Source organism: Penicillium concentricum (genome assembly GCF_028827145.1).
Source record: "Penicillium concentricum strain IBT 3081 chromosome Unknown utg000001l_segment0_segment0, whole genome shotgun sequence".
Lineage (NCBI taxonomy): Eukaryota > Fungi > Ascomycota > Eurotiomycetes > Eurotiales > Aspergillaceae > Penicillium > Penicillium concentricum.
The window spans coordinates 3,091,351-3,110,520 of NW_026622754.1; the positions used below are offsets into that span (position 1 = coordinate 3,091,351).

The following is a 19,170-nucleotide window of genomic DNA, read 5'->3' on the forward strand; positions in this document are numbered from 1 at the left end:
AAGCCTAAGCCTAAGCTCGATCGCTCTATACTTTATAGAGTAAATAAGTTATTATATAAACCCTTATTAAGGTAAGTGTATCACTTTATTTATTACTTAATATATCTAATAAATATTAAGATTCGAGGGCTTACTATATTTATTAATATAAGCCCCTAACGTCGCGATGATTAGGCCTTGACAAGTCCCGTAGCACCAGCCAATTTTTGGTTCCGGTGCTACAGCACTAAATAGAATTCTGGTGCTGTGGTGCTGCGACCATACCTATTTAGGTTAGAAGATTACCTAGATAGGAAAGTGATCGACATGATAATGCCAAGGCAGCACTGAAACTAGCGCCTTGGCTCCTGCTTGGCGCCAAGGCGGGACCAAATCGGCGGGACTTATCAAGGCCTAGCGATGATTTCTTCCGTCTCTAGACTAATAGAGCAAAACTTGCGCCTATCTAAGATGTCCGCACCCGCTAGAATTCTACCTTCTTGATACTTTGTCGTGCGAAACGCCTTAGTAAGCCCTACGATAAATACTATAATAATATTAGGACTTAGAAATATAAACTTAGTAAGGTAGAATAGCGGTAGGTCGACTACCTTCTATATATTATAGAGCTGTTCTACCGCTTTACTATAGTGCTTTTAAAGACTAAAGAGATAATAGTATATTATATTTTTAGTATTTATAACGCCCTCTTTAAGCACTTCGAGGAATCGATTATACGACTCACTCCGAAAACTATACCTTAGAAGAAGGCGATACTATAAGCCCTTAATACTAGGATAGTAAAGCTTACTTCTTACTATATAAAGACGAAAGAGATCTATAGTAGTCTCTACGCGATTAGAATAATTCTTATACCCTAGTATAAGCTTTACTTCTTCTTAAGTAAGGCATAGGGTATATCGGAGAACGATATAAACTAGAGTGATTAGTATAAGGAAACGCTTCGCGAGTTTATAGCTCCTTACGCCTAAAGACACACTTAGATATAGTCCCTACGAGAAGAGTAACCCCCTAAGCGTTACTTAGCTAGTATAAGTGACCTAGACGCCCTCCTTAACCTTCTACCTTATATCCACTCTAATCTATTAACGTCGGAGCACGAACTTACTAGATACCTTAAAAAGCGTACGTTATATTTACTATTATTACGAGCGGGAATACTAATACCTATAATAGTAAGGAGAAAGGTCGATCCTTTATAATTCTAGAAGGAATATAAGAATAAATTCCTAATTCTTTTAAGTATTACTCGCGATATTCTCTCTATTCCTATAATAGGCGCTAGAGTTAAACGTCTTTTTAATTTAGTATAGGATATCTACTACTACCGACGTAGGCGGCTAAGTGCGAAGATAGTCTAGGATATTATAATATTCCGGTGTAAAACCTAGTTCGATATTAAAATAGAAGAACTACCCGATAAGGATACGTCCTTAGATTTAATATAAGAAGTAGACGAATAGAGAGAGGCTAAGCTTACCACTAATATACCTAAACTAATTAGCGATAGTGAGGATTCCGAGGATAATAATCCTATTAGACTAATCGAGCACGAGTTTATAATAGAGAGTTAGCTTCCTCGTCCTTCTATAGTGCTAAGTACGCGGAAGCGATAGATAAGTGAGCTAGTCGATAGCGAAGATAAGAGTAGTCCTTATCTCCCTTATTATAGAGATAAGGGTAGCACTTAAGAGCGCCCTAGTTTAAGAGAAGTAAGGAAGCGTAGTAAACCTAATAATAATCAATTTATATTATATTAGTGTGAATATATAACTATAATAAATGCCTAAGTCATTATATAAAGGCTTCTAAGGCTTATTTCTAACCCCGGTTAAAAAAGTGATAATATATTAAGTTATTATATAAAGGCTTCTAAAGCTTATTTCTAACCTCGGTCAGAAAATTAACTATAGTGTTAAGTTATTGTATAAAGGCTTCTATAGTTCATTTTTCTAACCGAGGTCAGAAAATTGATAGTAGTATTAAGTCATTATACCTATAATCGAATTGCTTAAAAATACAGAGAAAAAATGCACAAATAATGTAGGTCATAAGGTCAAGAAATTCTGCTTACTAAAAAGGCCTATGGGCGCCCACAGTGTCCATAGACAATAGGCCCTAAGGGTAGGGCCCGTCTATAGGCGTATTAATAGTGCCTATCGCCCGCTTACATAAGGCCCGTGGGCACTGCCCACCCGCCCGTCCATGGGCGATGTCGCAGTCTATATAAGATATAGTATTAAAGGGTATACTTATCCTAAATAGGAGATAAAGATATATATATATATATATATAGATAAGAATATATTAAGAAGTATATTATTATTCTATTAGAGAGTAGACTGTCACTCTTTTTATAGACATTTTAGGAGGCAAATATAAGATAATATAAGATATCATATTATCTCACGATTTATGGCGATTTAGAAGTGAATCATAATATAGTTTACCACTATTAGTATATCCTTAGATATAGTAATAGTTACCAGTAATTTATATATGATATCCTTCACACCATTATACTCTACTATAATATACTATTATACCAAGAGATTAGTATAAGGAAACGCTTCGTAAGTTTATAGCTCCTTACGCCTAAAGACACACCTAGATATAGTCCCTACGAGAAGCGTAACCCCCTAAGCGTCACTTAACTAGTATAAGTGACCTAGACGCCCTCCTTAACCTTCTACCTTATATCTACTCTAATTTATTAATATTAGAGTATAAACTTACTAGATACCTTAAAAAGCGTACGTTATATTCACTATTTTTATAAGCGGGAATACTAATACCTATAATAGTAAGGAGAAAGGTCGATCCTTTATAATTCTAGAAGGAATATAAGAATATATTCCCGATTCTCTTTAAGTGTTACTCGCGATATTCTCTCTATTCCTATAATAGGCGCTAGAGTTAAACGTCTCTTTAATTTAGTACATGACCGAACAAGAACGTGACGATGCGCGTTACAAGGGGCAGGCGAGGAGCGCGTGGCTCTGGGATCGAAAGTGCGTGTGTGGAAGAACTGTGCCGAGGCGGCCACTTTCGGCCCCCTTTGAGGCCAGAACTGGCCGCCTCTGCACAAATGCTTTTTGTTTAGAGGTACAAAAAAAAGGTCTGGCGGAATATGTAGATTGATACGCATTGAGTTCCACTATATATGCTAATATTGAAACTTAAAATATCAATCGCCCGGGTGGTCTAGTGGTATGATTCGCGCTTAGGGTTCACCCAAAGCAATATTGCGCGAGGTCCCCGGTTCAATCCCGGGCTCGGGCCCATTCCTTTTTTGTTTTTAATTTCTTTTCATTCTCATGTCAAAATAACCGTTGTAGTTTTCTTTTTACTAATTCAAGACCCGCGTGCGCTACCTGGCAAGGACCGGGTATCAACCAAAGAAAGATAACTCTAAGGAATAATTTGTTAGATCCCTAGTTGCCTCAAGGCAAACATGCTAGGCAAGGCATGGGACCCATACAACATAGTTAGATACATAGTAGTTTCTCTCTCTCTACTCCTCTCTTCTCTTCGTCCACACTCATTGATAGGAATCTACACTGTTTTTCCATAGCGACCTTCTTAGTAGATTCTCTAGACTAATCCATGGATGATACATACCGTGCGGCTTGTCGCGTTATCTTTTTTCTGATGTATGTACTCTGGATGGATGTATGTTAGTGTAAGTGTCCATGCACGTCAATCCTGATACTTGATTAGGCGTCTACCTACGCGTCAGTCTATAGAGCAGAGCGCCAGCGGTACCTCGTAGGAGCATAAGTAACGGAGGGCGTCTCGCTTTGATTTCATACTCAGCCTTAACAGAATAACTAGCTAATATTCGAATAATCTTTTTAGTATTACGAGGCCGGCCATAGTTGCTTGTCATTTAGGCATGTACACATGTAGTCTCATAAACATCCCCCAGTCCATCTTTACCTCTTGTTGTCTAATTTCCCGTTCAACTATGAGACCAGATTCGTATCCTAGTTAGAAGCTTAAAACTAGTACAGTACCTGAAACTGCATCGGTCTCAATGGAGAAAGACGAAGTTGCATATATTTCCAAATTCTTAGTGGATTCGAGTGAATCTTCAAAATACTTAATTTGAAGCAAGAACTATGAAACATAATGATACTTCCTAGTTTTTACAAGAGAAGAGGAATGTTAATTTAGTCGTACGTTCATATTACTCTAGATAGTGAGAGAGTTACATACCCCCAAATAGGACCATATATTGTCTTACTATAATTCTGTGATATTGGCTTCGTATTCCTTCTCATTTTAATATTCATGAAGCCACATGATACGACACATACAATACGGTCCTCGAGTATAGTTACATACAGGCTAAAAGACCTCTGCTTGCCCCTTTGCAATACTTTGCGGCTTTCGGGCCTTTATCTGTTTGTCCTCGTGAAGCTATTTAAAGAGCTATATCCGCACCATATGGGCGTACGTGCTTGATACGACACTGGAGAGGAGTATATCATGCAAGTGACAGGGGAGTTGGATGGCCGGAATGGTTTACGCCAAAAACAAAAGGCTCCCACCTACAATCCAGCCGCTGCCCAAGAGGGCCAATAGCAAGATATCCCAACTGAATCCTCAATGATCGGTGCTGATCCTGATAAAAGGGGTAGAATTGAAAGAGAAAGAAAAAGATCGAAGCCAACGCCAACGCAAAACACGTAAATAGTTTATATATTTGACACCGAAAATAAAACAACGCCATTAGTATGTCATATCAAATCATCGAGAGGGTTTCTTGACTTCGCCTGGAGTTCTCTCATTCAATACCGTGAATAATTCTTTTCGTTGGATCGGTTTCGCTAAAAAGAGGTCCATTCCTGACCCATAGGCTTCGTGTCGATCACTAGCACTTGCAAGGCCAGTCAGAGCGACAATAGTCACAGGTGTAAATGATTCTTTTGTTGAAATATCAAGTGTGCTCTGATACTCCCGCTCAGCCTTGCGAATAAGCCGAGTAGATTCGAACCCGTTCATTACAGGCATAGAGATATCTGTGCTTGTCAGAATAGTGCTTCATATACAAGAAGCAAAGAACTTACCCATCAGGATCACTCCAAACTTTGTAGGATGGGCTTTGAAAATGTTCAACGCCTCCAAACCATTCCGGGCAGTCGTATACCTGTATCCTTCTTTCTTCATATGTGCAACCAATATCTGCAGATTGATATCATTGTCTTCGACCAACAACACTGTCAGAGTAGGCTCCTCTATCTTGGGCGATCCCTGTCGGATTGGTAGAGTAATGGCATTACTTTCATTTTGAGAAAGATGAGTGTCTTCAAGTTGCTGCGAGTCTTGCGTTTCGTCCAACTTGCGGTATTGATCATCTATCGCCCTTTTTCCTGCTTTGTGTTTTTCGAAATCCATCTCATCTTCTGCACGTTGTGTTTCGATATCTTCCTTGGAAACTGGAGGAGGCTCCGTCAATTGGAAAGTAACCCTTCCTCGAGGTGAATCTTGATCTATATTAGGGTCACTCTCAGCCAGAGGGTCCTGACCTTGTTGTCGCTTGATGCAGATGTTAAATGCCTTGGCCAGCTTTCGTGGGCCACAGGGCTGGCTGATAAATTCGACAATAGTCTCGTGATTTGATTGGTTTGCTGCAACAAACATGAGATGTGCTGCCTCCGGCGACCGACAGATCACCACAATCGGAGATCTTCGATTCTCCACATTGCTATGGGAAGGATTCTGGGTTTTCGACAACCACGATTCCCAAGTGTTGACTGAATTGGTATCTGTCTGCACTGCAACGTAAAAATCGCACGAGGGGAAAGAAGCGTCCACTGGATTCAGGATATGGACATCCATCTCGAACCAGTTCTTGCACAATTTCTCCAAAGAAGTACAGAGAATGGTATCGCGATCGGATATGTCAGGTGATCCTAGCTCCAAGAGTCCCAGGGTCGCGCCACGTGTAATATGTTTCATTTTCAACATGGGCTCTGGCTCAGAGGAGCTGGCATTGGATTTTTGAGCGGGCACGTGGGTAAGAGGGACTTCAATCGAGACTTCAGTGCCACGACCCCGGAGTGAAGTGACTTCAATATGACCACCCATGGACAGAACCGCATGGTGAACGATGCTTAACCCGAGTCCGTTTCCAGGTGCAAGCGAGTCTTCTTGCGTGAATGGAGTGAATAAACTACTCTGAAGATACTCCATGCTCATCCCGATACCCGTGTCCTTGACTGTAAGGGTCACCTTAAAATCCGAAGGTCCTCCGGGGACAGCATCTTTGGCAGGAGCGACAGGAGATGCCGTTAACTTCACCAAGATAAAGCCAGCCTTGGTGTATTTGAGGGCGTTGCCGAAAATGTTCATCATGATGCGGCGCCAGGCGCCTATTTGGGTGGAGAATCTCCATTCGGCAGCTTCGTCGATATCTAGGATGATACTGACCTGACTTGCTTGCTGGAAGGGCCCCAATACGTCGAGTGCCATGTGATTTGGACGGTCTATCGTCATTGATCTTTGTGGGCTGTGGTAGAAACTGTAGCCTGCGAAGACACTTTCCATGACCTCTTCCAGAACAGCATCCAGCTGGATATCAGACTTCAGACTAATCATCCCACTATGCCGTGACCGTCGTGACGGCTTCAGGCTATGAGGTGATGGATCCGTGTTTTTGTGTCGTTTTAGAGGGCTTTTCCGTTTGTGGAGAGCTTTGTTGCCTCCTTCCTTCCGGAAATTGTTTATCTTCGAAAAGTCCAGCAAATGGTTGATCGTATCCAACAATGTCCGCCCACACGACTCAATAGTGTGTACCAATCCGTGCTGAAGTGCGTTCATCGCCGTGTCCCGAAGTATTTCTGAAGTGCCAAGAATGCCATGGAGAGGACTTCGTAACTCGTGCGAGATGCTGCTGACCAGATTTGTTTTCGCCTTTTCCGACATCTCGACATCCAGACGATGTACCTCCGCCATGATACTATTTCCGAAGGCCGCGAGATACGTGAGTTCAGTCTCGGACGTGAAGACGCGTCGAGGGGTATTCGTCCATACTAGAGCGCCCGAGAACCACCGAGCTCGGTGGGAATCCCACATCGGCAGGAGAGCAATACTGCGAGCTCCCGGGAATAGTCGAATGAGGATATTTCCATCCTCTTTGAGCGTAGCACTGCGCGTCTTTTTCCGGTTTCCTCTCCCTCTTCTGCCAATGAGGTCGGCGTTGATCGGGTTTGAGCTCTCGCGGTCCAACGAGCTCTTCCAGGGTCCATCACTGCTTTCGTCCGAGGACATCGATCCCTCTTCGCTGAAATTGAAGATCTTACCATGTGGATAGCGCCGCAGAAGCGTCTTCAATAATACTTCCCGGAGGGCAAGTCTTCCTTTTGATTCATCGTTGATACTGGATGTAGTCGAAGTCGAGAAACCTAGGATTTCACATACGGTCGTATCCTCTGGAACTGTCTCCTTCCCGGCTGATGCGGTAGAGGATTTCTGTGAATCAGATCCGGCGCTGCTATCGTCGCTGCTGCCCATGGAGCTTTCCAAAGTACCGCTATCTGATCCTGGCCCCTTTCGTTTCGTATCGCTGACGAGGCCACCATAAGATCCGATGCTCGCATCGAAGAACGCGACGCCTTCGACTTCTATCGACTCCCGGATGATGTTGGCTGCTCGCGAAAAGACTTGTCGAACCCCGATTGACAGCATGTCGTCCTGAAGATTTTCGGTCGATGCCGTGCTTCGGACGGAGAAACTAGTTTGTGTTTCGGCTTTGTTGAGACTTGATATCTGGTCGATACTGGCGTCTGAATTCTTATCAGATGTTGATGAGGAGGAGAATGGTCCTGGGGAGAGGCTCGGCGATGGTACATCGAACAAATCGGAGGATATGGAATGCTCGGGACTATTTCGTGGAGAGGGCTGTGACTGTGGCGGCGGGGATGATGGGCGAGTGTGGACAGTTGTGAGCAGACCGGATTTGATTTGTGCATTTTGCTGCAGCATATTCAGATGGCCTTCGTCATGTTCCTGTTCATTCAGGCGTAGTCCAGTATCCTGTACCCACTCCTTACGGAGGGTCGTCTTACCTTCAACAAAACTTCCGAACCCCACAATCATTCTCTCTGCGCGATGATGTTCCGCTTTACATCTGGCCATGTCCAGATGGGTCATGATGGTCGATGCCATATTTTGTAGGAACTTTATCAACGAGGGGTCCAATCCGGACCGTGGCTCGTCATCGATAATGCAGTAGGATCCGATGGTGATCCCTTTGGAACTGATTATGGGGGCGCCTGCGTAGAACCTCGCTTTGGGAGGGCCGGTGACCATGTTCAATTTGTTAAACCGATCATCCTCGCGCAGATCAGGTACCATGTAGATACCCCCCTCAATCACATGTTCGTCGTCTGGTTTGATTTGCGGTAGGGAAGCGACTTGTTGACATATCCCTTCCTCTTTGGGGACAACACAGCAACCCAACCATAAGGCATCTCGATCATTCTCCACTGTATGATCTTGAAGACTGAGTGTTTGAGTGGCCTCTGCAAGGATGTAATTTTGGTCGCGACCAAAAAGCGAAATCAAGGCACGTTGAGCCTTCAACCTCAAAACTCCTAACTGGGCGAAGGCCGTCAAAGCGGTATCTGGCGACGATCGGGGAACGTAGGATGTCTGTTGATTCTGCGCATTCTTAGGAATGTCACAGACGGTTGGGCCAGATTGGAAAACTTCGTTGAGTTTAAGATATCTTTTTATCGTAAGACTTCAGCTTGCATTTCGGCAGAATGGGGGATGGGATAGTGGAACCCCACATACTTGTATAGTTCCCTCTCTTGCGCTAATTTGAACTTCGGTTGTTCGGCTTGGGCTGGCTCTGACGATGACATGAGATGTATGTAGTGAATTTTCTTTCCGATGATAATCACCGGACTCGGTTGTTAGAAGAGAGGAGTGATACCTAAATTTTGAATTGGAATCTTGAAATCTTGGAAGTGGGCCCAGTATTACATAAGATTTGATCTATACCTAAATAGTAGATTGGCACACGGGTAGAGACATAAAATATGAAAAGGGCCGATCCGTCAATCATATTGCAAGATTCCCATGATCTGGACTTTCTGACAGGAATTCATGGAGAATTGTGTCCACACCGCTTTCGGGGTTGACTTCCAAGCACGTGATATAGACTTGCATAGTCCTATGTTCTCGAATGAAAGATCATCTATATAACTTTTTTAATCACTGCTAACTACATGTCTTCATTGCTGCATTATCTTTACCCGCATCACTGGACCCTGATGAGTTTTCCGGGCATAAATCATATAATAACCGAGTGAAACGACAACAACACCCCCAAAGATAGCCACACTCCAATTCATGGTAGTGGGAAGAAACTAAAAACCCAAATAACCAGCAAAACCATGATAGAAATGGTGTCACAGATGGGGGTAAACTTGGCCATGCTCCAACGTGCCGGTGGTAGGGGCTGATTGCGCCAGCGTCGGAGACGAACGCAGGTGATGGAAATGATATAGGAGGACAGAAGGGCGGCTTATTAAGAGACATAATGGCGTTGAAAGCCACAGAAGATCCAATGTTGATCAAGGAGAGGAGAGAGACAATAACGAGACTGACGCAAAGGGCATTTAGTGGAACGGTGAAGGTCGGGTTAACCTGTTTTTCCCTATCTTAGTCCAAGCAATAGATGGGGTCGTGTCGAAGACTCACCTTTGCCAAGAAATCCGAAAAAGGAAGACCCTTGTCTCGGGCAAAAGAGTAGATTTGACGGGAGGTTGTGGCAACATTGCTGATTGCCGCGCAAAATTGCATGATCATAATCACCACTGTCATGCCAGTCGTGGCGCTGACTGATTCCGTAGCGTTGAGAAAGACCTGAATGAAGGGAAAGCCTGTTTCAGACCCGAGCATTTCATCAATGTCGCCCACGCAGAACGCAAATGTGACTATCATGACAAATCCAGTAGACCCATTGAGGATCAGTGTCCAGAGCATGCCCATGGGGAGCACCCGGGATGCATCTCTGATTTCCTCCGCTGCATTACAGTATTAGTCATTTTCCCTACATGGATTGGGCAATAACAGGACACATACCCATATGAACCGCTGAGTCGGGACCTTTTTCGAGATATATCATTAGCAACGGCCAAAATAGGATCCACCAACGCGGGGACATACAAATCAATGCATATATGGGTCCAAACAGCCCCGCCATGCACGAGAGTCCATTGTTACCCCATCCCCCCCCGGTCCTCAATCGAACCAAATACTTTGGATGCAGGAACTTTAGGGGACAACACACAAAGTAGGATCAAAATTCCAAAGAAACGTAAGCAGTGCACAATCAAGATGATACATTCGATCAAGGGGAGCTTCTGGGCTAGGAATGTGTTAAACATCAAGGCTACCAGGGCAACCGCAATGACGAGCAGTGTGACATGCCATGGGTCATAAGTATATGTGTCAGGGTAGTTTATGGAAATCACGCCAACCATCATGTTGGCCACTGTATAGCAGCATCCTGCGATACCAGTATGCCACCCCAACACGCAGATCCAGCCGGTGATGTAACTCAACAGGGCCTGTGAACTGGGGGGGGGGGGTGCAAATTCTGACACCCAATGATACTGAATAGTATGTATGCATGGTCCACATACGTACATCGTACACATACCTCGGGAACAAATGGAGTATATTCGAACAATACAAGCACGATATACAAAATTCTACTAGGATCACTGTCGTTCATTTAATCCCACGATTCATTCAACCTCGGAAGAAAATGAAAGAAAAGAAACCGACGGATGTCAGTTCAGGGCGTCTATGCAGCGAACCTCTTATTCCTGGCTGGGCACGGCGCGGCCAAGATTTCCGTATGCTTGCTTCTCAAGTAACTGGGTCGGCAGGAGGAAAGCTACTTGTTCTGTTCAAAGATTCTGGGAATGGTGGTGGCGTGGACGTCTACCTCGATTCTTGCGGTTGCCCTTAGTTGCTTCTCACAATACCGAATTTCGATGGCCCAACATTATAGCAATAATGTGTGTCATACTTGATCACATGAAGCGATTCAATTGACAAGCCAGAGTAGGGTGTTGCCTGGAAAATGATCATTGCGTTTGATGTGATTGCAGAAATCCTTACCTTTGGACTGTGTATTTTACTAGTATGGGGATATCAAATGTGGTGGGAGCAAAGGTGGCCTGTGGTTTTTGCATTTGGGACGAGAACCCCGTGAGTGTCTGATATCGCAATGAAGAAGGTAAAGAACAAGAAGAAGATCTGCAATGGCTAATCATTTTTCTGTGATATCTGGGGGTATCATCTTAATTATACTCCGCCAAACCTATCTTAACCGCTCGCTTTCCATCCCGACGCGCCTCTGCATCTCTCGGATGCGATGGTCGTGACCACCGTTCTCCTTCACTGCAGCATTATGGTATCCACTGTGCCTGTCTGAAGCCGTTTTTTATTGTATTCAACACAGAATGGGGCCAGGGCATCACAAACCGCAACCGCCAAAACTCGGATTTCACACCCACTGGAAAGAGCGCATCGATCAACCAATCTCACGTCTACTCAATGAACTGTGGAGAATTGGACGAGGTTGATCTAACTCTAACCATTTCCCAACTATCACAGGATAGCCAACTTCTGATTATTCACCAGACACGGGAATAGAGGGTAGAGGAGGAGGAGTTTGGGATGCACTCCCTACAAGATAAAAATTGAGTTACTCATACTATTATACCGTATGTCATTTGCAAGGAATTATATTCCAATATTCTCTCTCAAGCCCTCGCGGTGAAATACAGTACGGATGTACGGAGACTATCTATGGGATCAGTCCATTTATGCAGAAGCTTCAGCCCAGATTCTTTGATTAACTTTAATCTTCAATAATCTTCAATCATTCCATGGTTATGATAGAAAATGTCCCCACTGCAACTCGTTAATCAATCAGCCCTCAGTCAACTGGCGTATCAACTGGCGAATCAATGCTGCCTCATCCTACTGAGGTCTCCTGACTGAAATGCTTCCAAACTAGGCATCAAGGCATCAACATATGGGTTTGACGTTGGCGCCTATACTACTGGGTACCCGTCTTGCTATCGCCTTCGTATCCTAGTGGAAACTTCTCTACAAGATCACGCATTTCCTGCTTCACACTTTATAACCACCCTAGTTAGTCCTATTGGTTTATGAAAAGGGATTCCAGAGACACTCACATATTCCTGAAGCGAAGGTTTCCCGGATATAGAGCTGAGGAGCATAAATTAAATCTCCTATAATTCCCGTTTAGTCGGTCGCTTTTATCTCAATTAAAAAACCCAAGCTCTTATTGACTCACACGCAGTATAATGCGTTTCGATCGTCGAAATCTGCTTCTGGCTTGGATGCAGAGAAATTTTTGAGATACTCTGTCACATATGGCATTCCAATCTTGTGTCTCACAGGCCTCCATGGAGCTAGTTCATCTGGAATGAAGGGAATATTGTTAGAATTGCCCCAATGTTGGTCTTCTTTCTACTGTGGGACTCACACTCGTGATGTGCGTACGATGAACATGCATCGAAAATCAGGGGGTTGCCAGTCTCAGCATCGACTGACGTATTGCCATCCCACAAGTCTCCATGAACCAAACATAGTTGGATTTTGTTTCCACCAGTCTCCAATGGTCGTAGCAGTCTTGGGATTACTTTTTCGATAATCCCTTTTCGGAGAACGGCCATCTCATCATCGGAGCCTTGAGCCTTTTCTTCGGCTATGAAGAATTGTTCGATGCCGTTCGAGAAACATTCTTCCCATGTGTCACATTCAGAGGTATTTTGGGGCAGTCTACCCTGGTAAGTCGTTACATGGAAACCGAATTTCCACTTTTGGGAGATTCCGCTCTTATGTAGTTGGGCCAAGAGGGCAGGGAAAATTTTGGGGTGAGGAAGGCGGTCCATCATGTTGTGAAAGCGACAGAGAAAAAAGTGCGTATCAGAATCGTTCTCTCGTAGGTCCCATGCCCTATCGGCTGCGGGGCAATATCAGGCATGGCGTTATGGATGGCTGTCATTGAATGACACTCGCCGTACAGCATTCCTTTGCCGATTTCGCCTTACGCAACCTATTGCATCGCAGAATAAATGAGACTGGATTCTATGGAACAGTCCGATGCTACTAGCCTTCAAAAAGAATGAGATATCATCTCCGGTGGAATCAGTGGTCTTAATTTCGGCAGTTCGGGTCCAGTACGAGGCACACCATATGAGATGCTGACCACGGTTGAACCCTCAGGAAGGCTTATAGTAGCACAAAATTTGGTTAGGGAAGCATAATATGATAAAAAAGAGAAATCTCTTACGCTTCGAAACATGATCATCCACAAAGGTTATCACACTTGCGGGTACTGCAATCTCCTGGTCCCAGATGGAAGAATCAACCGTTCTGTGCGCGTGTCTTCTTTCGTTTGCTTTTGCTAGCGATGATTTTCGTAGGATTGAGGCTTTTTTGTGACTTAATCCAACATTAATAATAACCGGGGCAATGTTCCAGCTTTATTGCCGCTTACGCGGAGTACAGCCTCCTATATGCACGCTCGTCACACTGGTCCCATCACCCTGCATCAGTTGGCCAATTGCGAAGTATAGAGTCCTGGTTAGAAGCGCTAACAGACGTGGCGATATTAGTCGACACCTATAGTACCTTTTCCCTGCATTCGAAGTTTTGAAAGTTCCATATTATTATGCTTACTTGAAGAGGAACTGGGTAACAGTCTAATAGCCCAGTTACTCAATAGAAGACAAGGTCTCGAAAGCGTGAATGATTACTTATTTTTGTGTGTGTGTGTGTGTGTGAGAGAGAGAGAGAGAGAGAGAAAGAGAGGGGGGGGAAGGGAGAGGGACTCGTAAGCTCAATACTGCATTGCATCAATGCTGCGAGGTCCAGCCCTGCAGGGGTCACCATGACATGGCAAATTCGTGGCGCCAAATAATATACTATTAGAATGAGGATTAGGATGCTAAGCTTGGCTTGAATGGGTGCCGTGCAGGACGTGATAGGAGATCGGTGCCAAATCATACAAAATTCGGAATTACTGATTTCGGAGAGCCGCCTTCCCCCCCAACCAAATTATGCCCACAAGAAAAAAACACAAAACATCCAGCCTCTATCCCAAACACGTGTGACCCCTGGGGTACCAGCTGAGCGAGATGGGCTCAGAATATGGAGACAGACGCAAATCCCTCGCGTCCATCGCCACCACCAGGTCTCTGATCACTCGGACCCTTACCCGCAGAGATAACACTACCACCACCGACTGGTCTGATCAAGAGGCTAGTACTAAAGGTCCAATAGGTCTCACCACCGTGTACAGCCCTCCTGATGACATAGTGGTCGACTTGATATTTGTCCATGGAATCAACGGGGGCTCTCAAAGCACTTGGACCAAGAATGGAGATCCAACATTGTTCTGGCCTCAAGAATGGCTCCCTAAGGACCAAGCTTTTCAGGATGTCCGAATTCATACGTTTGGATACGCATCCGCCATTGCGCAGGGATCGGTTCTCAATATCCCGGACTTTGCACGATCCCTGCTGTACTCTATCCATGATTCACCTGTCATCCTAAGAGAGAGTAAGGTAGGAATATTTTGGACCCTCTCTAGAGCCATAGATTCAATCAGTTAATCTCTCGGTATTATTCAGGTACCATTGATATTGGTTGGTCACAGCATGGGTGGGTTGGTCATCAAGAAGGCATTCATTTTTGCCCATGATAGTGAGGAAATGAGGCCGCTTGTTCGCAGAATCTGCGCCATCTTCTTCCTTGCAACACCCCACCAAGGCGCTGATCTTGCGCAGACCTTGAGTCGACTTTTACAGGTGGTTTCAGGGACCCGGGCATTTTTACAAGACCTCTTTCCAGGATCGCCAGCACTAGAATCGATCAATGAAAAATTCCCACAGCTTTGTGGTGGCCTTAAGCTCTTCTCATTTTACGAAAACAAACCGATGAACTATGTCTTTGGGCGAGGGCTAATTGTAGACAAAAAATCTGCGGTAATGAACTACGTCAACGAAAGAAAGATGTATCTCAACGCGAATCACCGGGATGTCGCCCGGTTTGCTTCTACAAATGACCCTTCCTACCTCGCTGTTCGAAACTCGCTGGCAGCATACATCGAGAGCAAACGGGGCTCCCAAATATCACGGGGCCAACAGGTGGAGGGCGATCGGTTGGAGAGATTGAATAAATTTCTTAGCCTCTCCGAGGCCCCAGAAGGAGACTTGATGAGCCAAGATGACACTCGGGTTCCAGGCTCGTGCGATTGGTTCCTACGCAAACCCTCCTTCGAGCGATGGCTGGAGTCTTCCTGCTCCCAACTACTTTGTCTGCGAGGACGACCAGGTACAGGAAAGACCGTGCTGACAAGTCACGTCATTAACCATCTGCGGGACTTGGGGCAAGATTGCTGCTTTTTCTTCTTCAAGGAGGAGGACAAATCAAAAGTCACCATAAATTCATTCTTAAGATCATTGGCTTGGCAGATGGCCCAGTTACATGGTGACGTTTTGTCGGCCATACTAGATCTCGCAGCGACATGGCAGGATGCGACAATCAGCAAGGCGGACCATAATCCTGTGTGGCAAAGACTTTATCTGCGCGGTCTGCTCAAGACTCGTCTGATGAAGCAGCAATATTGGGTGATTGATGCTCTGGATGAGTGCAAGGCAGGCTCCGAACTCATGTCTTTCCTTGCGAAGGCCCAGGAGCTCTGGCCGTTGTCCATCTTGGTGACCTCTCGGTATCCAATCACATCCATGGGTTTCACGAATCAGACGAGTGAAGTCGTGTCGGAGACCATCGGAGAGCGAGACACAAAAAAGGATATATCACTTCTTCTGCAAGCCCATATTAATTCACTGCCCTCAAGGAATGATGATGAAAGAAAAGCCATGGTAGACAACATTGCTGAGACGTCTAACGGTTGCTTTCTCTGGGTCGACCTAGTGCTGAAGGAACTCCAGCAAGCCAATACATCCGCTGATATTCGGAGAGTGCTGGCGAGCAGTTCTGACAGCATGGATAATCTTTACAGCAAGATTCTCAGCGATATGGCCGATGCCCGGTTTGGGAAGGACTTGGCGATAGCCATTCTTACTTGGATAGCATGCTCATTTCGGCCACTGTCAATAGATGAAATACATCGGGGCATTGAGCTTGACATCGGTGACAGCATCAATGACGTTGAGCGCTCCATCAACGCATGTTGTCGCAGCATCGCCTACGTTGACAGCCAGAAAATGGTCCGGTTAATTCACTCGACAGCGCAAGATTTTCTTCTACGTCAGAATAGCGTTCCGCAGTTTGAAATTGAAGAGTCAAATGCGCACAGGCGACTTACTCTAGCATGTCTTCAATACCTCTCTAGCAGTGAGATGAAAGCCCCTCGGTCAAGAAAGCTGAGCCTCTCCACAGAGGCCGAGAAGAAGTCCCCATTCGCGGATTATGCATGCAAGTTTGTCTTTAAACATTTGACACTAGTTAGGTCGACAGATGAGGATATCTTCGTTGCCCTAACAAAGTTTCTCATGTCACCCAATATCTTGGGTTGGATTGAATATCTTGCCAGACATGGAGATCTGCAATTGGTGTTTCACGCCGGGAAGGCCATCGACAATCTGTTGAGTCGGCGCTCCCAGCATACACCCCCAATGGGCCTGAAAAGGGATATTCGACTCATCCAGGAGTGGGGAAATGATATGGTTCATCTCGTAACCAGATTTGGTCACCAAATTTCCCTCTACCCGTTGTCAATCCACCATCTCGTCCCCCCGTTTTGTCCCCGCGATTCGACTGTGCGTCGACTGTTCGGTTCATCGCCTAGAGGATTATCTGTGCATGGCTCATCTTTGCATACGTGGGATGACTGTATGGCCACCATCTCGTATCCCAAATCGGGGCAGCTGATGAGCGTGGCAACATCGAACAAGTACATGGCCATGGGTATGGCGAATGGGCAAATCATCTTTTACGACTGTACCACCTGCCAGGAAAGCAATGTTATCCATCAACAAGGAGCAGTATTGAAACTGACTTTTGGGGAGAGCGGAAACTATCTCGCGTCGGCCGGTGTAAAATCGGTGTCTGTATGGAACTTGGGTTCCTGGTCCAAGATTTGCACGCTCCCGATCTCAGCAATGTGCATCGCCCTGACATTTACAGAAAACGACTGTTTTCTACTTGGTGCATTGAAAAACAATCAGCTGGTATACTGGGATATTCAAAATGGCGGGATCTCTCAGGACGAGCCGACCAATTGGACGCAGGATTTTGAAAATCGTGATATCCAGTTCAGGCAACCTACGGGTGCAGCGTTCTGTCCTCACCAAAAGCTCCTGGCCATCATTTATCGCGGGGAGTACCTCATCCTGTGGGACTTTGAGCTTGAACGAATCCACGATGTATATGAAAAGGAGTCCGGGTCTCTATATGAGTCTTTGAAAGAAAGCAACGGAAGCACAACAGTTTGGACTCTAGCCTTCAGCCCTGCAGTTGACGCAAATATCCTTGTTGCGGCTTACTCAGATGGAGACACTATGGTGTATGATACCTCGTCCGGTGGCATTAGAGGGGCTCTACGGGGGGTGAATGCTCACGCGCTCGCGTGCTCCCCAGACGGCCGCACATTAGCAACTGCCGACTCACAGGGCACAATTCGGCTGTACGATATGGAAACGCTCAAAATGATATATCGGCTAAACTTTAATGGGGACGCATTTGGATCCGAAGCCCTCTCCTTCACTTTGGACAATACTCGTCTCCTCGACGCCCGGGCCCACCAATGCCGGATCTGGGACCCTGCAGTGTTGCAGAGACAGGATATTGACGACATAGACAGTGACACGGTATTTGTCTCAACTAATGCTCAAGAGATAGACTACCAGATTTTGGAATCCATAAGCATCACGTCGATTATCTGTGTCCGGTCTGCCTCGATTGTCTTCTGTGGAAAGGAGGATGGATCAGTGCATGTCTACGACATCGCCTCTGAGCTCCAGGGCCAGCAGCTTTTTGTACAAACTCCTGGGATCCCAATCAACTTCCTCCACTTTGACGAGGGCATCCTCACTTGCGCAGACTCCGCCAGTCACGTAGTGAGCAGGAGGCTTATGCGACGGCCACGATCAAGATGGGATGTCCAGGAGCCCTTTCTAGATCTATACATTGGAACATGTATACAGCAACTGCTTGCATCTAGTAAGCATTCCAGGCTTCTTGTAACTTCCGAGTCCGAGGATACTCTCTGGGATCTGGTTGGCTCTAAGGATAAGGCCCCCCTGATTCGCAATGAGGTCAAAGGCAAAAGATACTGGATTCAAAGTGCCGCTCGTCCCGATAATTTACTCCTTGTGACGCCCACAGGGACAATGGCGTGCAACTGGACCTCTCTGGAATGCCTCAACACTGTTTCTCTGGATCATCTACTCCAACCCTCGACAGTGATTTATCATGTGACTCCTCTCCACCACCCCCGTTTCTTTGCGACAATAACAAAAGACACCTCGCCCACCCTGTCCTCTGAGCGACTGATACATGTGTGGGATTTTAGAGACTTCAGTTCGGATAGGGCGATTCAATCCCCCGTGCACAGCTTTAGCGCCGTGTCTTCAAGAGTCGAGACAATTATTGGGGCACTTGATGAACGACTAATCTACCTCGACACTAACCGCTGGGTTTGCTCCCTCAATCTGGAAAAGAGAGAGGAGCCAGTGGTACGACACTTTTTTATTCCTAATGACTGGATGGGTTCCACCGGTCAGTTGCTACTGGATCTTGGACGTACAGGCGAAATCATCCTTGTCAAAGTGAATGAGCTTGTCATTATCAAGCGAGGTCTTGAATTCACACATCAAGGCACTTTTGATGGGCCCAGGAAGGGTAGCTTGACTCTCAGGCATGGTGAGCTTTTTGGACCCCCATCTTCAGGTTCAGTATAGGGTGTCTCAGTCCTCACGATCAAGTATTGGCATATCAGTGATCTCCTTTGCTCTGTTCAATTCGGGGAGTAGATCATAGAGATCATTTGGACAAACCCTCTCACAGAGGGCTATCATGTCTTTGAAGACCCTATTTAAACATTGAAAATTAGCCAAGACCGTAACAAAAGTCCTACTA

The 19,170-nt window shown here is 45.4% G+C and overlaps 5 protein-coding genes across 5 annotated transcripts; 2 read left to right on the plus strand and 3 right to left on the minus strand.

Moving 5' to 3' along the window:
* Nucleotides 1–4,752: 4,752 nt before the first annotated feature.
* On the minus strand, nt 4,753–8,873 carry N7517_001168 (putative sensor histidine kinase/response regulator; the record flags this gene model as incomplete). The annotated part of the gene is made up of 3 exons (XM_056718898.1): nt 4,753–5,024; nt 5,073–8,734; nt 8,803–8,873. 3 exons carry the CDS (start codon nt 8,871–8,873, stop codon nt 4,753–4,755), a joined length of 4,005 nt encoding a protein of 1,334 aa, XP_056583033.1.
* An 802-nt stretch (nt 8,874–9,675) lies between these two features.
* N7517_001169 (uncharacterized protein) lies at nt 9,676–10,102 on the minus strand (the record flags this gene model as incomplete). The annotated part of the gene is made up of 2 exons (XM_056718899.1): nt 9,676–10,040; nt 10,099–10,102. 2 exons carry the CDS (start codon nt 10,100–10,102, stop codon nt 9,676–9,678), a joined length of 369 nt encoding a protein of 122 aa, XP_056583034.1.
* Nucleotides 10,103–10,993: 891 nt separating this feature from the next.
* N7517_001170 (uncharacterized protein) lies at nt 10,994–11,682 on the plus strand (the record flags this gene model as incomplete). Its single annotated transcript, XM_056718900.1, is given in 4 exon segments — nt 10,994–11,042; nt 11,093–11,154; nt 11,169–11,235; nt 11,434–11,682. The coding sequence occupies 4 exon segments, from the start codon at nt 11,019–11,021 to the stop codon at nt 11,680–11,682; spliced, it is 402 nt and encodes a 133-aa protein (XP_056583035.1). The 5' UTR covers nt 10,994–11,018.
* A 409-nt stretch (nt 11,683–12,091) lies between these two features.
* N7517_001171 (Fructosamine/Ketosamine-3-kinase) lies at nt 12,092–12,956 on the minus strand (the record flags this gene model as incomplete). Its single annotated transcript, XM_056718901.1, has 4 exons — nt 12,092–12,170; nt 12,231–12,287; nt 12,353–12,479; nt 12,545–12,956. 4 exons carry the CDS (start codon nt 12,954–12,956, stop codon nt 12,092–12,094), a joined length of 675 nt encoding a protein of 224 aa, XP_056583036.1.
* A 1,245-nt stretch (nt 12,957–14,201) lies between these two features.
* N7517_001172 (uncharacterized protein) lies at nt 14,202–19,130 on the plus strand (the record flags this gene model as incomplete). The annotated part of the gene is made up of 3 exons (XM_056718902.1): nt 14,202–14,630; nt 14,697–18,954; nt 19,099–19,130. 3 exons carry the CDS (start codon nt 14,202–14,204, stop codon nt 19,128–19,130), a joined length of 4,719 nt encoding a protein of 1,572 aa, XP_056583037.1.
* Nucleotides 19,131–19,170: the final 40 nt, after the last annotated feature.